At 40.9% G+C, this 21,169-nt stretch overlaps 1 protein-coding gene across 7 annotated transcripts in view; it reads left to right on the top strand.

The window, feature by feature from the left end:
- Positions 1–3,037: 3,037 nt before the first annotated feature.
- TNRC6A (trinucleotide repeat containing adaptor 6A) overlaps positions 3,038–21,169 on the top strand; it is a 106,320-nt gene continuing 88,188 nt past the window's right edge. For all 7 annotated transcript variants that reach the window (XM_036280317.1, XM_036280314.1, XM_036280316.1 and 4 more), the window contains exons 1-2: positions 3,038–3,104; positions 3,428–3,475. In XM_036280317.1, the coding sequence (XP_036136210.1) occupies positions 3,100–3,104; positions 3,428–3,475 (53 nt within the window). In that variant the 5' untranslated portion in view covers positions 3,038–3,099. The remainder of the gene's footprint in view (positions 3,105–3,427; positions 3,476–21,169) is intronic.

The raw sequence follows: 21,169 nt of genomic DNA, 5'->3' as shown, positions 1-21,169 counted from the left end.
AAGCATCTTTAAGAAATCACATTTTTTCAATTTCCCTGGGGCTGAGAATTAGTCCCAGGGTTTCTCAATCTTGGGTGCTATTGGCATTTTGGTTCAGATACTCTTGTGTTGTGGGGGACTGTCCTGTGCCTTGTAGGATGTTTAGCAGACTCCCTGGCCCTCTGCCTATTAGATACCATAGTATCCAGCTGTGACAACCCAAACCAGACACTGTTAAATGTTCCCTGGGAGAAGTAGGGACACATCACCCCAATAAAGAAACACTGAGTTAGCCCTGGCCAGTTTGGCTTAGTGGTTACAGCTTTGGCCTGCGGTCTGGAGAGACCCGGGTTCAGTCCCCTGCTAGGGGCACGTACCTCGGTTGCAGTTTGTCCCCAGCCCTGGTTGGGTCGTGTGGGTGGCAGCCGCTGTGTCTCTTTCACGTGGATGTTTCTCTCTATCTCTCCCTCCCACTCAATCTGAACAAAATATCAAAAAATGTCCTCGGGTGAGGATTAAAAAAACAAACAAAAAACACTGAGTTATTCAAAGCAAAGAAAGCCTGATTTTTTTAATGTTTGTTTTTTAAAATTGATTGTTTAGAGAGAAAGGAAGGGAGTTAGAGGTAGACACATCCGCGTGAGAAACATCTATCTGCCACCTCCTGCACGCACAGTACCCCCCTCCACGCACAGTCCCCCCCCCTCCACTGGGGATTAAGCCGGCAAAACCGGCATGCGCCCTGACCAGGAACTGGGACCTCTCAGTCCACGAGACAAAGCTCAATACACTGAGCCACACCAGCAGGGCTAAAGCCTGATTTTTAAATTATGTATTTATTATTTATTTTTTATCTTTATTGTTGAAAGTATTACAGATGTCCCCCTTTTCCCCCCATTGACCCCGTCCTCCCCACTCCTATCCCCTCTTGCCTTCCCCACACTGTTGTCTGTGTCCACTGGTTGTGCATATATGCATGAGTTCTTTGGTTTATCTCCCCCCCCATCCCCGTCCCTTCCCTCTGAGGTTTGTCAGTCTGTTCCCTACTTCCAAGAGAAAGCCTCTCTTTTTAAAAAAAGTCAGCTAATCTTGACAACTGTGCAAATGTTGATAAGTAGTACTGCTTTCATTGCCTTATGCTGTTGTGGAAAATTATTCATAAACCTGGTATGAAAGCATACTGTAATTCATATTTTTTAATTCTTAAAGAAATACTGTAATATAATTTTTAACATTTTGAGTAGAAATAACCATGAAAGAAAGCTAAATCAAATATATGTATGGATGAATTGAGGGTAGGGATGCTGGCAGGCAAAGGAAAATCACTAGCATTTATTTGGTGCCCCCTACCAACATATTACATTTTGTAAACCTCATATAAAAAAAATAGGCTTTTTTTCAACATTATCATAAAAAAACAATAAAGCCAAATATATTATGAGAAGAAAATTAACATTTTGGTGCACCTGCTTTAGGACCGTCTGTGCATTAAGTTATTTATTACATATTTCCCGGAGAGAGGATAGGAACTGGGCAGTTAGGGTGGTTTTGTTTCTTTTTAATGGGAGGGATTTGGGGATTTTTAAAAAAGCCACTGGAAGAACCTAGTTTAGAAAGAAGAAAATGGAATGAGAAAGAAATCCATTCTTTCTCAGAATAAAGAATGGATTTTAAGTACAGAGGAAGAATAATTTTCAAATTAGGAAAAAACATGTTGTGAGAGGGTGGAAAGAATGCACACGAATATGTGTCTAACCGTATCCACCTGTGTGTGTATTGTACATCTACCAATCTCCCTGTTGCTTTGTATATAACTTCTGTCTATATACATGTAGGTAGGTATATTGTCTCACTTTATCTACACGTATGTTTCTGTGTCTTAAGTATCTGTATGTTTCTTACCCTGTGAGCTACCTGGGAACCTGACTTTTTCACTTACTCTGTATTGTAACCATTTCCCCAAGGCGGTTACTCGTTTCCCATGGTTTTTAGTTATCCCAAGGTGCTGCACACTGGTGTGCTGCAAGAATCTTTAAGAAACGCGTTAGCCTCACCTCACTATTTCGTCAGGGGCACTGACCTATTTTCCCTTAGATTGTCGAATACAAAAATGACAAGAGCCAACAAACACAATAGCCCTCTGGTGGGGCTGAATCAAAATTATACCAATTTTTTTGGTCAGTGCTGCAGAATTTTAGTAACTAGTTTGTGTGCCATGAGATGAAAAAGATTGCAAATCGGTGTCCTAAGGCATATCAATCTTTCCGGTTTTACTGCCCCCTCGTCTTTCACAATGTTTCACCACCACCCTCAAAGCCAGGACTTCTGATTTGGATGGTGAACTATTTGCAGATATTGAGGGTTATTTTCTGGACAGAAACTCGTGCAAGTGCAACGGCTGAGTCCAAGGGTCTGCCAGATTAGGTGGAAAAAAACCTCTTTTACCGCTGCCAGCACGCCTCGGTGTGCATTCCCTGCCCGAGGGGACAGGAGCAGAGGTTAAACCACCGGCTCAAGGTCAAACTGAATCACAGCTGCGCCGACTCCGCAGGCTGCCGCGGGGGCAGAATTTGCGGTTTAGGAGACTTCTTTTCTTTTCTTTCTTCTTCTTCTTCTTTTTTTTTTTTTTTGGTGTGATTCGGCGGGGGAGGGGCCCGCGGCAGGAAAGGGAACTGGTGTCGCAGAAAAGGAGGAGGGGAAGGGACAAGTCAGATCGGCGCCGGCGCGGCGACACAAGTCGGGCTCGGGACTCCGCGGGCCCCAGGCGCTCGGCGGGGCGCCTGGGCCGTGGCGACCCCCAGGGAGGGCCGGGCGGGGGGCCGACGCGCCGCGCCCGGCGGTTGCCACGCGCTTGCCCGGCCTGCGGGCCCAGTTGCTAGGGCGTCCATCTTGAGGCCGCCGGCCGTGGCGCCCCGGAAGGGGTTGCGGAGCAGGCATTCACTTCCGGCCTGGGGCCTGCGGCGGCGGCGGCGGCGGCGGCGGCGGTAGCGGCGGCGGCGGCGGGTCGGTGTAGAAAATGGCGCTGGCGCGGCGGCTTGGGCCTGTCCCCGCGGCGCTGCGGAGGGCTTGAGGCTCGCGGCCTCACTCGCCGCGCCCCACTCGCTCGTGCACTTTACACACATGAGGTGAGCGGCGCTGCGGCCTCCCTCCGGCGGGAGGAGCCTCGGGCGCTGCCGCAGGGCCCGCGGCCGCGGGTGGCGGCGGGCCAGGCGTCCCCGAGCACTCGGGCCTGGGCGGGCGCGGGGGCGCGGGCTGCTCCGCGGTGGCCGCGGACGGGACCGAGGGGCCGCCGGAGCCGGGCCGGGGGTCGCCGGCCCCCTGACCGCAGTCGGGCTGCAGCCCCGCAGCCCCGGCCCGGCCCCGCCCCTCCCCCACCGGCCGCGGCGCTGGCGTCTGCCGCAGCAGCTCCCTTCACGCGCATCCCTCCTTTTCTTTTGCTCTGTTCCAGAGAATTGGAAGCTAAAGCTACCAAAGACGTAGAGAGGAGTCTTAGCAGGTAAGATGGGCGCGCTTGCCGCCTCGCCCCTTTAATCGTGAGCTCCCGCTTTGGCGTGTGCGCCCTTTTTGGGTTCACAAGTTCCCCCGTGTCATTTTCTTCCGCACGCAGGGAACGCTGTCGGGGACGAGGCCTCGGGGGATCCTGGATGGAGGGATTGCGGGAGAGGCGAAATTACGCGTGTTTGCCTTGGGGGGGAGGGCAGCGAGCAGCAGTTCTTGTAAACTTAGTTAAAGCATTCGCACCCTTTTAGAATTTAATTAGGGGACTTGTGCATTAATTACTATTGTAAGTGGTTGCAGGCATTGTGTGACTCATGATTGAGGCGGCACTTATGGCGGGCTGTCAAACTGTTTTGGCTTCCCCGTTATTACTCTGTAACTCAATTTGTTGCCTTTATAAAAAGATACTATGTGTTCGCATTTTTTTCCCCCAACACTGTAGTCATGAGGATTTTGTTGCGCTGGGAACAGTTTTGTCCTTGAACTTTAAGAAGCAGAAACTGCGTTTTGTTTTTCGAAACTACATTCGTATCTACGCTCCTTTTATAGGCTGGTAAAATAATTAAAAATGTGTTCCCAGTAAGTGGTTATCATTCTTACTGGGCCTGAGTGCTTTGCCCTGGTAACTTAAATCATCATCACATAGGAAGTTTTTGTTTTTCAAATGATGCCTTTATGGAATTGTTTAGCTTTATTGAGCTGTAATTGCTTAAGCATCAAAGCATTGCACTTTTTTACATTTCCTGTCTTACAGACTTTTCCTTTCTTATTTGCTGCTTTCTTTTGCATCATTGTGGGACATTCAGAGAAATTTCTAGATTAACCAAATCAGTGAGCAGCTTTCTTTCACTTGAACAGAATAAAATAAAATTTCTCCTATCTCAGGTCTTAATGTAGTTGTGGTTGATTATTGTAAGTTTTAGGTTTATGTTGAGGGTAACACACAATTCAAATTGCCTGACTATTTTTTACCATATAGAATCATTTCAAATGACTGGTCTTTGAATTTTTGAGATATGAATCTGTTAAGGTGATCATTAAAGATTCTGTTCTGTTTGTTGAACATTTAAATAAGTTTTGTTGTCAAAAGCTATTAAAGAAATGTTAAGATACAAAACAGGTGGAGTTTTTAAGGTGTAGTTTCAGCAGCAGAAAGGAGCTTCAAGTCTGGGTCTATTTCTCTCTCCATTTTTTCATTGACGTAACTATATTAGTATAATTCCTGTAGAGATTTTCCGGGACTTAGTTAAAAAGTGGTCTCTACCCCAGGTATAATTTTTATATTTGATTACAGTCAATTAGATAGAACTTGGAGTCTCTGTAGGAGTCTCTGTATCAGCTATGTATCAGTTTGAATCCTAACTTTGCCACTTGCAATATGACCTTGACTCTTGGCAATTCACTTAGCCTCTCTGCCTAATCTATAAAATGACAGGCTTGGGCCAGACAGTTGCTAAGTCTGTAGGACCTTATATATAAAAAGGAGTCAAGTGTTATCCCTGGCCATGGAAAGCTTGTACAATCAAATAGAAAGACTGTAGTAACTACATAAATAACTAATATAGGATAGATGATAGGGGTCCAAAGAAGACACCATCTCATTCATACACTTGAGAATCTCAGTTGGTCAGAAGGGACGGAAAGGACAAACAAGTATTGAGGAGGTTGCCATGAGAGGGGAACATTTTCTAAAGGGTAAAAGTGTCCTATGGAGGGAGAGATGTGATTAGGTGGGTAAATGCTTCCTTTTACCTTTATCTCTAGCTCTATGCTTCCTTTTTCCCAAATAAGGAGCATCTATTGGTCTTAACCCATTTGTGCCCTTCCCAGGAAGTCCAAGCATTATTCACTTAATAAACATTTCTTGAGTATCTTCTATGTTCCAAGTGCAAGACAAGGCTCTAGGAAGGAGAGGAATGAAAGAAGTTAAATTTATTGAATGCTTATATCTGCCTGGCATACTTTTCCAAAGACTTGAAATGGACTCATCTGATTCTTGGAACGTTCTGTGAGGTAGATGCTCTTATTATCCCTGTTTTACAGATGAAGACTTAGAGGCACAAGAAAGTTAAGTAACTTTCAGGAGTCCACACTATTGGTAATTGGAGGAACTGTCCTCCTTGAGACTATATTGTCTGTGATTAGAGACATGTGTCTCATCTTGAAATATTTGAATCTCTCGGGAGGCAGAACCCATAGATAACATGCAGTACTTCTAGATAGAAGTTTCTCAACCTGGGCACTGTTGACTTTTTGGACCAGATCATTTACTATTGTAATATCTGCCCTATATATTGTAGACTGCTTAGCACCTGCCAAAAATAGTCTCTACCCAATTGTGACGATCAGAAATGTCTTCAGATATTGCCAAATGCCCCCTTGAGGTGGGGGGGGGGTGCCCAAATTGCCCCCATTTGAAAACCGTTTCTCTAGACCTTTGTCTTTCCTGAATATAACCATGTTAATGTTAACTTCAGTTGATTTAAACATCTTTTAATACCATGGGAGTGTAAATCCCATTGTGTGTACCCCTAGTTTGGTAGCTCTAGTCTCTGAATGTCAAAGTTGTATTGCCATTCTCCTTTTCCTCTTTTAAGTTACAAGTCTCAAGACAGTGTGCCAGGTAACCAGTGCCAGGTCAACAAAATTGGCACATTAAATCAATTTGCTTTACCACACTAGGTAAACTATCTTTCTTCACCATTGGCCATTAAAATGGTCTCTTTGTGTCATGGACATTCAAAGGAGGGAACTGGCCTGGCCAGTGTGGCTCAGTGGATTGAGCGTAGTTCCACTCACCAGGAGGTCACCAGTTCAATTCCTACTCAGGGCAAGTACTCAGGTTGCAGGCTCATTCCCAGGTAGGGAGCATGCAGGAGGCAGCTGATTGCTGTTTCTCTCTGATTGATGTTTCTATCTCTTCCTCTCCCTCTCTAACATCAATAAAAACATAAAAATTTAAAAACAAAAGAGGCAACTGTAATGTCTAGGTGGGGGTAATCACCATTGGAATTGAACTTTAAAGAATGTAATTGAGCCCGACCAGTGTGGCTCAGTGGTTGAGTGTTGACCCAAGCACCAAGAGGTTGTTGGTTCCATTCCTGGTCAGAGCACATGCCCAGGTTGTGGGCCCAATCCCTAGTGGGGGGCTGTCAGTCAGTGTTCTCTCTCATCGATGTTTCTGTCTCTCCCTCTCCCTCCCTCTCTCAAAAAAAAAAACAAAAAAACTTTTTAAGAATGACATTGATTTTGAAAAACAGAAAAGGGCAGTGTAAGAACAGCAGGAATAAAGGCATACAATCCAGAAGTACAGGGAATTTTGTAATAATGGTGAGTAGTTCAGTTGGATTGGCATATAAGGGTGGGGGGAAGATGGAGAGGTTCTTGAATATCAGATTGAGGACTTTTTGCATACATTTTTAGATAGTGAAGAGCTATTGTATGCTTTTGGGCCAAGTAGTGAGATGGTAGAATAATGCTAACTAGTGATCTGGGCAAGAGGTGATGAAGACCTGAATTGAAGTGATAGAAAAGGTGAGAGTGTTACATACTGAGGCAGTGGAATATGGAATGCATTGTGAAAGGAGTCTAAGTACACATGGCCCTTCATCTTGGGTGACTGAGAGATTGATCCAGCCTCTGAACAGAAATAGAAGTTTGGGGAGAGAAGAGAAGTTATATTTTCTTTTTATTTTTTTTTAAATTAATTTTTAGAGAGGAAGGAAGAGGGAGAGAGAGATAGAAACATTGATGAGAGAGAACATCGATTGGCCACCTACTGCATACTCTCCACTGGAGATTGGGCCCCCAACCTGGGCATGTGTCCTGACCAGGAATCAAACTGGCAACCTCTTGGTGCAGGGGTTGACGCTCAACCACTGAGCCACACCGACCGGGCAAATTACATTTTCTAGTCGTAAAAAAAAGTCTAACTCAACTGATCTAATTTAAAATATCTGGAGGCCAAAGCCATGGAATAACCAAGTATTTAGAGCTGGATCAAGTATTTAGAGTTGGACCGTGACATTAGGTAGAGACCAGTCAACTTTCTGATCCCTTCAATTTGTGAATAAGAAAGCTGTAGTTAAGACAGTCTCAGTAACTTAGTCAAGGTTATATTCTCTAACAAGTGACAGGCCTTTTGACTCTCACTATAGGGTTCTTCCAACTGTGCGGTAGTGTTTTTTTTTTTTTGTTTTTTAATCCTCACCCAAGGATATTTTTCCATTTATCTTCAGATAGAGTGGGAGGGAGGGAGAGAGGGAGAAAGAGAGAAACATTGATGTGAGAGGGACACATCGACTGGTTACCTCCTGCAGGACCCCACCAGGGCTGGGGATGAACTGCAACCAAGGTACATGCCCTTGACTGGAATCAAACCCACGACTCATTGGTCCACGGGCTGATGCTCTAACCGCTGAGCCAAACCGACCAGGGCCAACTGTGCGGTGTTTTATTTTACATTGCACAATAGAAAAAAGATAACTTTGGCTTCTACTTACTTTCTAAAAATATAAGAACAATTTTTCTCTGTATTTTGTGCCCATCTAGTAATGATTTTACCATAATTAGGGGCATATTGTCTAAGTAACATGCTTCATGTTATGCTGTTTGTTTTTCTAAACCAACTATTAAATACCATCATATTTAAGAAAAGTTGTTTACAATGTTGTAGTACTGTATGAAATAGCATCGAAACTGGGACATTTTTATCTGAGATGCTTTTGCCTGGGACAGATGCTGAATAAGAAAAGATGAGGAACAACAGGCATAAACCAGGGCATTAGGTCCTGCAATTCATCAACCTCTCCCTGGAAAAATAATCATTTGATTTGGTTAAGGTTTTCTGTTACTTTTTTGTAATATGGTTTGTAGGCCAGCAAATTCATATTGGTAGGTTTCTTTCTAGCTTACTTTAGCAGCTATATGGTAAGTCAGTTTTGATAGAATAAATGAATCACAAACTGTAAGCTTAATTTAAAATGTGTAACAACCTTCTGGAAAATTTAAATGAAATGTCATGAAAAAATCTGAGTGCTGTTCTGTAACCTCTTGTGGATTTTGGCATCTGACATCAGTTTGCAATTATGAGTTCATGTCTTTTAGAGTTGTGTTTTATGACAACTTCAAAAGTCTTGCTCATGATTGCAGACTAAAGTATGTATGTATTGTATGCATTATGTACTGTATACATTCTGCTAAGACTGACTTATGACACATCTCTCATGCAAAATCGAAAAAATGTCCTCCTATTTAGAATTAAAAAAAATCATTCTAGCCCTAAGCAAAGAAGCAAGAATAGTGCAATGAATACCTCTACTGTATCTCTACCTATTGCCTAATAGTACTGAATATTACTATTTGCCACATTAGTTTTGTTTTGCTATGTCATGTGCCTCCTAGAAACAAGGGCGTTCTGCATAACAACAAATAATTATCATCATGCAGAGGGAAGTTAAGTTTTTAGTATATATTTTTTATATATGCTAAATGTGAATTTAAGCCTCAGTGCCTTAATCTGGGGCTGCTTTTAGTTGCCTCGTCTGTAATTCCTTACATCAGGAGCAGCAGCTTCTTTTTTTTTTTTTTTATCCTCACCCGAGGATATTTTTCCATTTTTTGTACAGACAGAATGGATAGAATGGGAGGGAGAGAGAGTGAGAAACATCGACGTGAAGGGACACATCGAGTGGCTGCCACCCGCACGACCAACCAGGGCCACACTGCAACCGAAGTACGTGCCCTTAGCGGGAACCGAACCCGGGTCTCTCCGGACCGCAGACCGACGCTCTAACCGCTGAGCCAAACTGACCAGGGCCAGGAGCAGCTTCTTGTCCTTTTCTTCCCCTTTCATGACTGACATTTTTGATTAGTCCAGACTAGTAGACTAGTCATGTTTGCAGACTTCTGGTGGTATTTGCCTGGTTGTTTCTGTGATTAAATCCAGGTTAGACCAGGAATATCACATAGGTAATATGTTTGTTTTCAGTGCCCCCCCACACCCCATTTTAAAGTAAATTAACCAAGTTTACCCAATAAGTTTACCTTACACTAACTCACTGTTTCTTTTATTTTACAATGTATCAAACAATTAGTTTAAACTGTCTGTAATCTGAATTGTTGAAATTACAGTGATTACAGGTTTTCAGGTTTAAATTGATGAGTTTGTAAGGATTGCAGCCTTGTTGAAGGGTTATTCGGAAGGGAGCTCCCTTGTGATTGGACATCAGAGTTGTCTGTTTTCAGTTTCTACAAGTAATAAACTTATAACCCTGGTAAGAGAACGAAACATAGGGCCTGGGCTTGTGCTATGTATTTTTGAAAAGAATACCCTATTGAAGTTAGAGTGGCATTGTGCCACCAGAACAGGAGTTCTTGTCCTGAATTCCACAGAGGGACCAGATGGTAAAGGGTCACGGAGATTTTGGGATTCAAAAGAGAGAAAGTAATATTCCACTAAGGCATAGTTTTTCTTTTAAAAACAAACGTGAAACTAATATAGTTTAAATTTCTTATTAAGGTAGTCTTATTTTTTAAATGATTTACATGCTCTGTATGAGTTGGCTATGACGCAGAATCCTAGCATTTCTACTCTTGTAATCGGGACAGCATTTTGAATTTTCAGTAGTTGTTATATGACAGTGACTCAGCTGACTTCCCAGTTCTAATGGAATGTTCAAAACAGATTGAAACCTAGTTACGGAATTTATACTTTGAACCTTACAAGATATTTTCTGCAAACAGTAATTGATTGGATTTTGTATAATAACAAACAAGGTTAAACCAAGTCACTTGTTCGCTGTTGTTACTAGTGGTTTTAAATCAGCTAGCATTTTTTAAGCAGCTTGCTGCAGTGATGCTGAATACTTTTATAATTTTGACATCTGTGTTTTGTTGACTGTGGTCCCTTCTTTTATTTTTTGAAGTATCCCCTAAAACAAATAGTATGCACTGATTTTAAATGTATTTTTAAGTATTACTTCACTCTTTGATAATTGACCACACAAAGGATATTAGAGATAACAGGTTTCACTTAATATTCTACATGTAAATTTCTAGGTAATATGAGGCATGTAAGTGAGACTCTTACCATGTAAAGATAGAAAGGGACATAAAGTGTGTATTCTCTGCTGCAAGTTAGTCATCCTCAAGCTGCTGTTCTGAGCCTGTCACTCACTATTTCTTTGAAAGCTTTGCTCACTTCCTTAGTGACTCTGGAATTTAAGCCCTAACTTGAGTCTGTGCTCAGCTTATCTGTTTAGGTTTCCTCTACCTCTTGTCCTGTCCTCAACTCTTCTTCCTCTGAATGTTCCTTTCAGTTTCTCCCTGGATTTTTTTTTTTTTTTTTATAACAGCTTCATTGAGATAAAAGTAACCCTTTTAAAATACACGATTCAGTGGTTTTTAGTATATTCTCAGAGTTGTGCAGTTATCACAACTCCCTAATTTCAGACCATTTTAATTAATCTCTATTCTACCCCTGAAACAAAACCTTGTACCCATTAGCGTTCACTCCCCATTCATCCCTATTCCTAACTTCTGGCAACCACAAATCTACACCCTTTGTTTTTAAATTTTTTTTTTTATTGATTTTTAGAGAGAGGAAGGGAGAGAGGGAGAGAGAGATAGAAATATCGATGAGAAAGAACATTGATTGGCTGCCTGCTGGGGATTGGGCTTACAACCTGGGCATGTGCCCTGACCGGGAATTGAACCGGCAAACTCTTGGTGCATGGGTCGACACTCAATCACTGAACCACACTAGCCGGGCTACACTGTCTCTTTGGATTTGTTTTCTGGGCATTTCATATAAGTGGAATCATACAATATTGTGGATTTTTGTGAATTGCTTGTTTCACTTAGCATGTTTTCAGGGTTCATCCATGTTGTAGTGTGTGGTAGTACATAGCTGTATTACATTTTGTTTATCCATTTGTTCATCAGTTGATGGACACTAGGGTTGTTTTCAATTTTGGCCTATTGTGAATAATGGTACCATGAACATTCATGTATAAGTGTGTGGATATATGTTTTCAGTTCTCTTGAATATATACCCTGGGAGTGGGATTACTGGGGCATATGGTAATTCTATGTTTAACTTTAAAAAAGATGTCTTTTATTGATGCTTTGTGAGGAGAGAGGAAAGAAGAGGGAGAGAGAGAGAGAAAGAGAAAGAGAGGGAGAGAGAGAAACATTGATGAGAGAGAAACATCGATCAACTGCTTCCTGCACTGCCCCTACTGGGGATTGAGCCTGAAACCTGGGCATGTGCCTTGACTCGGAATAGAACCAGCAACCTCTTGGTGCATGGGACAGTACCAACCAACTGAGCCACACTGGCTGGGCTATGTTTAACTTTTTGAGGAACTTTTAGATTGTTTCCAAAGCAGCTGCACTATTTTACATTCTCACCAGCCATGTATCACTTTTCTACATTCTCTGAACACTTGTTATCGTTCTTTTTGATTATAGTCACCTCCGTGGATGTGAAGTGGTGTCTCATTGTGGTTTTTTTTTTTTTTTTATCCTCACCTGAGGACATTTTTCCATCCTTTGTACAGACAGATTGGGAGGGAGAGAGAGGAAGAGAGAGAGAGGGAAACACCGATGTGAAAGGGACACATCGAGTGGCTGCCACCCGCACGACCAACCAGGGCCGGGGACAAACTGCAACCAAGGTACGTTCCCTTAGCGGGAACCGAACCCGGGTCTCTCCGGACCGCAGGTGGACGCTCTAACCACTGAGCCAAACCGGCCAGGGCTCTCATTGTGGTTTTGATTTGCATTTCTCTAATGATGATGATATTTTTGTGTGCTTATTAGCCACTGTGTGTCTGGTTTGGAGAAATGGCTATTCAAATATGCCCATTTTAAAAGTTGGTTATATTTTTATTGTTGTAAGAATTCTTTACATATTCTAGATACAAGTCCTTTATTAGATAAGTGATTTATAAATATTTTCTTTCATTGTGTGGTTTGCCTTTTCAGTTTTTCTTGATGTTGTCCCTTGAAGCACAAAAGTTTTAAATGTTGGTACGTCCAGTTTACCATCTTAACCATTTTTAGTGTACATTTCAGTGATACCAAGCACATTCACAATGTTGTGCAACTATCACCATCATCCATCTCCATGAGTCTTTTTTATCTTGCAAAATTCTCCCCTCCCCTCAACCTATGGCAATCACTATTCTACCTTCCGTCCACATACTGTATGTAAGTGGAATCCCACATTTGTTCCACGTACTGTATGTAAGTGGAATCACAATGTTTTTCCATGTGTGACTGGCTTATTTTACTTATCATAATATTCTCAAGGGTTATCCATGTGGTAGCACATCAGACAATTTATTTTTTTGTTAATCCTCACCAGAGGATATTTTTTCCATTGACCTTCAGAGAGAGCAGAAGAGAGGGAGAGGGAAAGACACACCCACCCACCCACCCCAGTTGGTTGCTTCCCACTTGCATCCTGACTGGGGCCAGGGATCAAACCTGCAACCCAGGTACACATCCTTGACTGGGAATAGATCCCGTGACCCTTCACAGCATGGGCCGATGCTCTAACCACATTGCCACAGGGGCCAGGGCTAGACAATTGATTTTTGTATGTGTGTTAATTCTGTACCCTGCATCTGTGCTGAACTACTTTTTTTTTGTTTCCAATAGAGTGCATGTGTGTGTGTTCCTTAGAACTGTCTATATATAAGGTCATTTGTGAATAGGGGTAATTTTCTAACTTCCTTTCCAATCTTGGTGCCCTTTATTTTCCTTGTCCAATTTTCTGACTAGCAGCTACATACAGGATAATGTTGAATGAAGTGGCAAAAGCAGATATTCTTGTCACATTTTTAATGTTAGAGGAAAAGCACTTAGTATTTAAAATAAGTATGATGTGAGCTGTGGGCTTTTGGTAGATGCCTTCTATTAAGTTAAGAAAGTTGTTTTCTTTCCCTTGCTGGGTGGCTCAGTTGGTTGGAGCATCATCCTGTACATCAAAAAGTTGTGGATTCAATCCCCTGTCAGGGTGAGTATGGGAGGCGGCCGATTGATGTTTCTCTCTCACGTAGATTTCTCTCTTGCTATCCCTCTCATCCCTTCCTTTTCCTCTAAATCAATAAATATATCCTCGAGTGAGGATTTTTAAAAAAGTTTCCTTCTATTCCTGCTTTGAATGTTTTTATCTTGTCATGAAAGAGTGTTGGGTTTTGTCTGTTTTGTTTGTTGAAATCACTGTGTAGCTTTTCCCCTTCATTCTATTAATATGTTGTATTATTTTCCTATGTTATACCAACCTTGCATTTCTGGGATAAATCCTACTTGGGCATGGTCTAGAATCTTCTATATGTTGCTATATTTAATTTATTAGTCTTCAGTAAGGGTTGTTTTTTTTTTAATCCTCACAGAGAACATTTTTTGATATTTTGTTCAGATAGAGTGGGAGGGGGAGAGAGAGAGAGAAACATCAACATCAACGTGAAAGGGACACATTGAGTAGTTGCCACCCGCACAACCCAACCAGGGCCGGGGACAAACTGCAACTGAGGTATGTGCCCTTAGCGGGAACCGAACCCGGGTCTCTTGGGACCGCAGGCTGACGCTCTAACCGCTGATCCAAACCGGCCAGGGCTCAGTAAGGGTTTTTGTATTTGTATGCACATTATTGATCTGTGGTTTTACTGTGATGTTTGTCTTCTTTTGTTACCTGGTACCTGTTTTGGAATCTGGAATCTCGGGTCTTGGGCTGTTGGTTTGGTATGTACCTCATTCTGCTATAATAATTACTCTTACACAATGAGTTTCATTTTCATTTTTTCTAAAAATTGTTCAGCTTTTTAAGGTATAATTAATAAGTAAAATCAATTTCAATTTCTCTTTTCCCCCAGCAGTTAGTGCCCTGCACTTGTGTGGCATTTGTCGTTGTTGTTGAGAAATAGTTGACAATAACTTAGTATAACTTCAAGATGTGATGTGATACATTTAAATAGTCCAATATGATTACCACCAAATCATTAGCTAACACCTCTATCATGTCACTTAGTTACTTTTTTTTGTGTGTGTGTAGTGAGAACATTTAAGACTTAGGCTTTTTACAGCTTTAAAATATATAATACAATATTGTTGATTGTAATCACTATTCTGTGCATTAGATCTCCAGAACTTATTCCTCTTCTAATTGTAAGTTTGTACCCTTTACCAATATCTCTTCAATTCCCTCACTTGGTAACCACCTGTTTTTACAAGTTCGGCTTTTATAGATTTCACATATAAATGATATCATACAGTATTTGTCTTTCTCTGTTTGACCTGCTTCACTTAGCATAATACTCTCAAGGTCCATCCATTTTATTGCAGATAGCAGAATTTCCTTCCTTCTCATAGTTGAATTGTATTACATTGTGTGTGTGTGTATCTCACATCTTCTTCATCCACTGACACTTAGGTTATTTTTATATCATAGCCAAAATGAATAATGCTGCAATAAACATGGAAGTGCAGGTATCTTTTTGATATCCTGTTTTCATTTCCTTTGGATATATATCAGTAGTGGATCTGCTGGGTCATGGGTAGTTGTCTTTTTAAGTTTTTGTGTTTTTTATCCTCACCCGAGGACTTTTTTTTTTTTTTTTCATTTATCTTTGGTTAGAGCAGGAGGGAGAGAGAGAGAAACAGTAGTATGAGAGAGACATATTGAGTGGTTGCCACCCACACGACCCCAACCTGGGCTGGGGACAAACTGCACCTGAGGTACATGCCCTTAGTGGGAACTGAACCCGGGGTTCTCTGGTCCACGGGCCGACGTTCTAACCGCTGAGCCAAACCGGCCAGGGCAATCTTTTTAAGTTTTTGAGGACCTTCCTTATTTTCTTTAGTAGGTGAGCCAATTTACATTCCCACCAACAGTGCAGAAGTGTTCCTTTTTTCGCCATGTCCTCGAGAACACTTCTGACCTCATCTTCTTGATAGCAGTACTAAGAGTGGCAATTCCATTTTCTACTGTATGTTCTCCCTCCTTTGGTTGCAGCCTTAGCCTAGCACAGTGTTTTGTATTTGGTGTCTTGATGTTAATGTTGAGCGTACTTTATTATGTACATCTGTTAAGCTCTTGCTCCACATCACATAATTTAATCTTTACAACAGCCCTTTGAGGGAGGTATAGTTTGAGACCACTCATAAATGAGATGATGACTTTTGAGAAAAGAAACGTTTCTTAACACACCAGGCACTGGTGTTGAGAGTTAAGCCCACTTCTTGTCATTGGAGGCAGAGCTCTGAACTGCATGCTATGAAAGGGAAATGCTTGTTTTAAATACTGTAGTAGATTGGATTTAAACTGGTCTTTAAAGAAGTAGAATGTAGGTGGAAGTAAGGGTGAAGAGTGCATGGTCAGTGGTGGTGTTGAGGCAAGAGATTTAAGCAGGAACTGGTAATTAGTGGAGTGCCTGATGCTGGGGAGCACAGTACAAGTAGAACTGGTTTTTGTTCCTAGAGCCCTCTTATTTGGAACAGGGAGATTAACATCTGAAATAATTAGAAAATGAGCATTGTTTAATTAGAGGTCAAGGGTGAGGTTTGTATGAGTTGGAAAGGAACTAGTAATTAAGATAAACCTCAAAAGAGGAATAGAATTTAGGAGGGTAATTTAGCAAACTGGATTTTGGGTCAGCCTTACCATTTACTGCCTTGTACCATTGAAGTCACTTAGACTTTCTGATTCTTAGTTTCTTTAAGTGTCAAATGGGAATAACATCAGTTCTGTGTTTCAGGGTTGTGGGTTCAAAATGGTAATATCTCAGAGCATTTTGTAAACTATAGAATGCTTTGGTCATTATGGTCGGGTAATTTCTAATCTCACCAACTGTCCTCAACCTGAGCTTTTTATTTTAAAATACTTTCAGATTTAGAGAAATTTCATAAGAATAGAGCAAAGAATTCCTGAATATCCTTCACCCCTGTTCCTTAACTATTAACACTTAATCACATCTGTTTTGTCATTCTTTTTTTTTTTTTTTATCCTCACCCAAGGACCTTTTTCTATTTTTTGTTCAGATAAAGTGGGAGAGAGAGAGAGAAACATGGACATGAAAGGGACACATCAAGTGGCTGCCTCCAGCATGGCCCTGACCCAACCAGGCCCTGGGACAAACTGCAACCGAGGTACATGCCCTTAGCGGGAACTGAACCTGGGTCTTTATGGACCGCAGGCCGACGCTCTAACCGCTGAGCCAAACTGACTAGGGCTGCTTTGTCATTCTTTTTACACACATACTTTTTTTCCTGAACTTCTTGAGAGTAACTTGGAGGTATGATGTCCATTTATCCCTAAAAGCTTAACTAATAAAAATCAAAGGCATTTTTTAAGGTAACTACAGAACCGTTGTCAACATTGGGAAAGTAATATTAAAGCGAATCTATAGATGTTACTTAGATTTTGCTAGTTGTCTCAATGATGCCTTTAGAGCAAATAAAAAAAAATTTGGGGGCGGGGTTGGAGATTTAATCCAGGAATACAGGTTGCACCTATTTTTCATCTTTGTTTAGTTATCTGCATTTTGCAACAGTTTCCCAGTCTTTCTTTGTTTTTGAAGACCTTGGTATTTTTTTTAAAGAGTACAGGCTAGTTATTTGATAGAATGTCCCTTAAGTCTGTATTTGTCTGGTGTTTCCTCTTGATTACATTCAGGTTGTGCATTTTGGGCAGGAATAGCACAGAACTGATGTTGTGTTTTGCTAAGTACATCATATCAGGAGGTTCATGATGGCCATTTATCTCATTACTGATTAATGGTAACTTCAACTATACTTGGTTAAGGTGGTATATATACTATCTAGAAGTATACAATATTGCTGCCATCCTGTCTCATCATCTTTTCTCCCCATAGTCCTGTCACAAATAAGTATTTTTATTAGTTTGTGTGTGTGCTTCCAGAATTTCGTTATGCAAATACAAGCACATGGGGATGTATATTCATATCTCTTTTCTCTTAACACAGAAGAGAATATACTGAACCTATTTCTTTCCTCAATTAACTGTAAACCTTCTGGATCCTTTCATTCCAGAACATGGAGACCTTCTTTATCTGTTTTTATAGCTACATAGTATTTCATTTTATGGCTGTACCAATTTTATTTAACTACTTTAGTATTTGCAGATATAAACTACCTGTGGCTGTAAACTAGCCTCTCTCATATTACACCGTCTATTATCACCTTCTCTGATACCTTTATTCCTTAACCTCTTTTCTACCTCCAAATAAGTGAGTCTACCTTATTTTTAAAACAATCCAACAAACTTCACTTTTATCCTGTTCTTTTTATACCACTGCCAGAATTTTTGAAAAACTAATCCAAACCCCTGACTTAACTCTAAACTATTTTTGCTGTAATTGGGTTTCCAATTCCATCTCTGTCTAGTGAAATTACAGTTTTGAAGATTATCAATGGCTTTCTGTTGTGTAGTGCTAGACTGGCATTGGTGATTCATTTTGGTACGGGAAGACAGGAGGAGGAAAAAAAGAGGGTTGGCTAGTAGATAGAAAAAGGGGAAGCAGGAAGGCAGGAAGATGTGAAATGTATTTTTATAACTAGCTTGTAACGTACAGCATGGTTCTGTGTGAAGATGAGCTGGCTCTGGTAAAGTTGCTGGCTGATAGGCTAGTTGGGCCTTCTGGAAAGTTGCCCCTATTTTCTCTTTCCTAAAGCATTATAGAAAGATCTAGCCCTTTGTCCCATTATTATTTCTAACAGCAGAGCCTCCATTTAAAAAATTTGCTTTCACCCTGGCCGGTTTGGCTCAGTGGTTGGAGCATTGGCCCGCAGACCAGTGAGTCATGGGTTTTATTCTGGTCAAGGGCACGTGCTTCTGTTGTAGTTGGTCGCCGGGTCATGCAGGATGCAAACAGTTGATGTGTCTCTCTCACATTGATGTTTCTCTCTCTCGTTCTCCCCCCCTCCCCCCCCCGCACTCTATCTGACAATAAATGGAAAAATATCCTTGGGTAAGGATTAAAAAAAAAAAAATCTTTGCTTTGTAAAATTTGGAGTTGTCATTAATATAGCTCTTTTGTCATTCTTATTAATATTGTCATCTGTTTTGATTTTTTATGATTATCTTGTATTTATTCTTTGCTTTTCATTTCTACTGCTACCATCATGGTTCAGGATGTTACACATTTACTTGGATTACTGTAACAGTCTTCTCACCCTATTTAGAAAATTGATTTCCTACTTTTACACAGCACTTTTCCTCCCTTTTTTCATTCCTTTCAATACCGATTTCTAAAAATTGTCAGGTTGACAAGTCTCCATGCTTTGTTGATGTCTATCTGTGCTCCCTGGCCTAAAAAGGCTCACCTCTCTGTATGTAGAAATCCTGCCTCTTCAAGACCCAGGTTAACTTCTTACTGCTCCATGAAGCCTTCTATAGCTATAACAGCTCATATGTATGTCTTATCCTCCTAAACTTGATTACAGTCTCTACCAAATGATTGCTTGCTTCCTTATTTCGGGTATGCTGTATTGTTGTTACTGTAGAATTGTAGTTTAAAATAATGTCTTCTACTTGGGTTTTCCCAGTGCACAGCAGGCTGCTTGGTTTATACTATAAACTTTATAGGAATCTCTAGGCACATTCTTACTCGTTTATTGATTAAACATTGTGTAGGTTATTATTAAATAATTTGGATGCAGAGCCAGCTCATCTAGGTACCTTGAGGGTCTGCTCTCCTCTGCTTCCCTATCCATTGTGGAAAATGTGTCCTTTTTTAATTTTAATTTTTTCTTTATTGATTTTATTTTTTAATTTTTAAAAATTTGTGTTTTCTTTATTGATAGTAGAGAGAGAGAGAGAAATGGAGAGGGAGAAGAAGATAGAAACATCAATGAGAGAGAACATCAACTGGCTGCCTCCTGCATGCCCCCAACTGGGGATCAGGCCCACAACCTGGGCATGTGCCCTGACTGGGAATCGAACTGGTGAGGTCTTCTTGGTCATGGGTCGACGCTCAACCACTGAGCCACACCGGCTGGGTGGAAAATGTGTCCTTTTTAAATTGGATTTTCTTTTTTGTTTTTCTGACAAATGATATACCTAGATCTGGACCATGACCTTTTTGACTCAGTAGTGTGTATTAGAGATCTTTCTCTGTAAATTCGTATTTGTCTGGGGTCCCCAAGACCACCCTCAGATTTAGTGATTTATTTACTAGGAAGACTCACAGGACTCTGCGTCTAGTTATACTTGTGACTATGGTTTATTACACCGAAAGTATACAAACCAAGATCAGCAGAGGGAAAGGCACATGGGACAAAATTCAGAGGCAACTGGGTGTGAATTTCTAAGAGTTTTCTCCCTGTGGTGTCACACAGGATGCTCTTAATTTCTCTAGCATCAAATTATGACAACATGTATAAAATGTCTATGGAAGTGCTGATTACAAATTCAGTACTTAAGGTTTCTGTTGGGGGCGGGTCATGTAGGTGCCCTCTGCCTAACATGTACCGAAGTTCCAGACTCCCAGAAGGAAAGCAGGTTTTCATCATAAACCATATTGCTTTTACAGTTACCCATATCAGTTAGAGAATGGTGAGAATCTACCTGAAACCCAAGTTTCTTGACACCAGTCTAGGACCAACTTCTCAGTCTTCTCTAAGGATCGCAGTCTCTGACCTGCTGTGTTAACTTTTCTGTATACCATGGGAATCTACAACCCCTTCCTTTTCTTGGACTGGTGTATAGTACTCCATAGTATGAATACATTCTGCTGTGTTTAGCTTTTTCCTTCTGACTGGCGTCTAGGCTATTATTTTGCAGTATTTATATTTGAACAATTCTTTTTCTAGAGGCTTAGATTGGAAATGTTGGATCATAACATAGTGACATTAAAAAATTTAGTGTTAACAGATGCTTTTAAATTGCTCACCAGGGCTTTACTAGTCCATACTTCCAACAGTGGTTTACAAGAGTACCCTTTGGAAGTGATTGCTTTTAGTCATATTCAGTTGTAGGAAAAATTGACCGGCAAACATCAAGAAGAGCAAGACCAGGAAGGACAGTCTAGATCCCACATGTGTTCTGCTGCCATTTGGACACTTGGCTTACCCATTCTCTTCCTGGTCCTAAGACTTCTTGGTTATGACACCCACCTAATTTCCCTCATTATTACCTTTACTCATTAGTCTGGAGGCTTTTGTATTTTTGTTGTTTGTTTTCATCTTATGGAAAATTTCAAACATAACAAACATAGAACCAAATGGAATAAGGAACCTGCTTCTCATAACCCATCTTCAGCAATTGCAAACATTTTGTCAATCTTGTTTCATTTTTCTCTTTTGGGAGAGGAATGGAGTGGGGCCTGGAGTAGTCAAAGCAAATTCTAGACATTTTAGTGTTTATTAAATTTTTGTAGTAATTTTCAAAAACAATGCATGCTTACCATACATTTTAAACATAGTTGTACTTTTAAAAGAACTTAATTGCCCTAAATACATAGTCCATTTTTGAGGTTAGTCTGATGTTTGTAGTTCGGAAGGGTGTTTCCTCATGTCTTGTATAAATGTATACAAACATACACAGACAACTTAAAAATATGGATAATATTATTCATAGATCTGCAGCTTGCTTTTTTCATTTAACAGTATGTTAGGGCCATTCGTTCAATTTAACAAAATAGATCAACTCCTTTTCAATACCATA

The sequence above is a fragment of the Molossus molossus genome, unplaced genomic scaffold, assembly GCF_014108415.1.
Source record: "Molossus molossus isolate mMolMol1 unplaced genomic scaffold, mMolMol1.p scaffold_m16_p_3, whole genome shotgun sequence".
Taxonomy (NCBI): Eukaryota; Metazoa; Chordata; class Mammalia; order Chiroptera; family Molossidae; genus Molossus; species Molossus molossus.
Note: the sequence above shows the minus strand (reverse complement) of the source record. Positions and strands in the feature narration are given on the sequence as shown.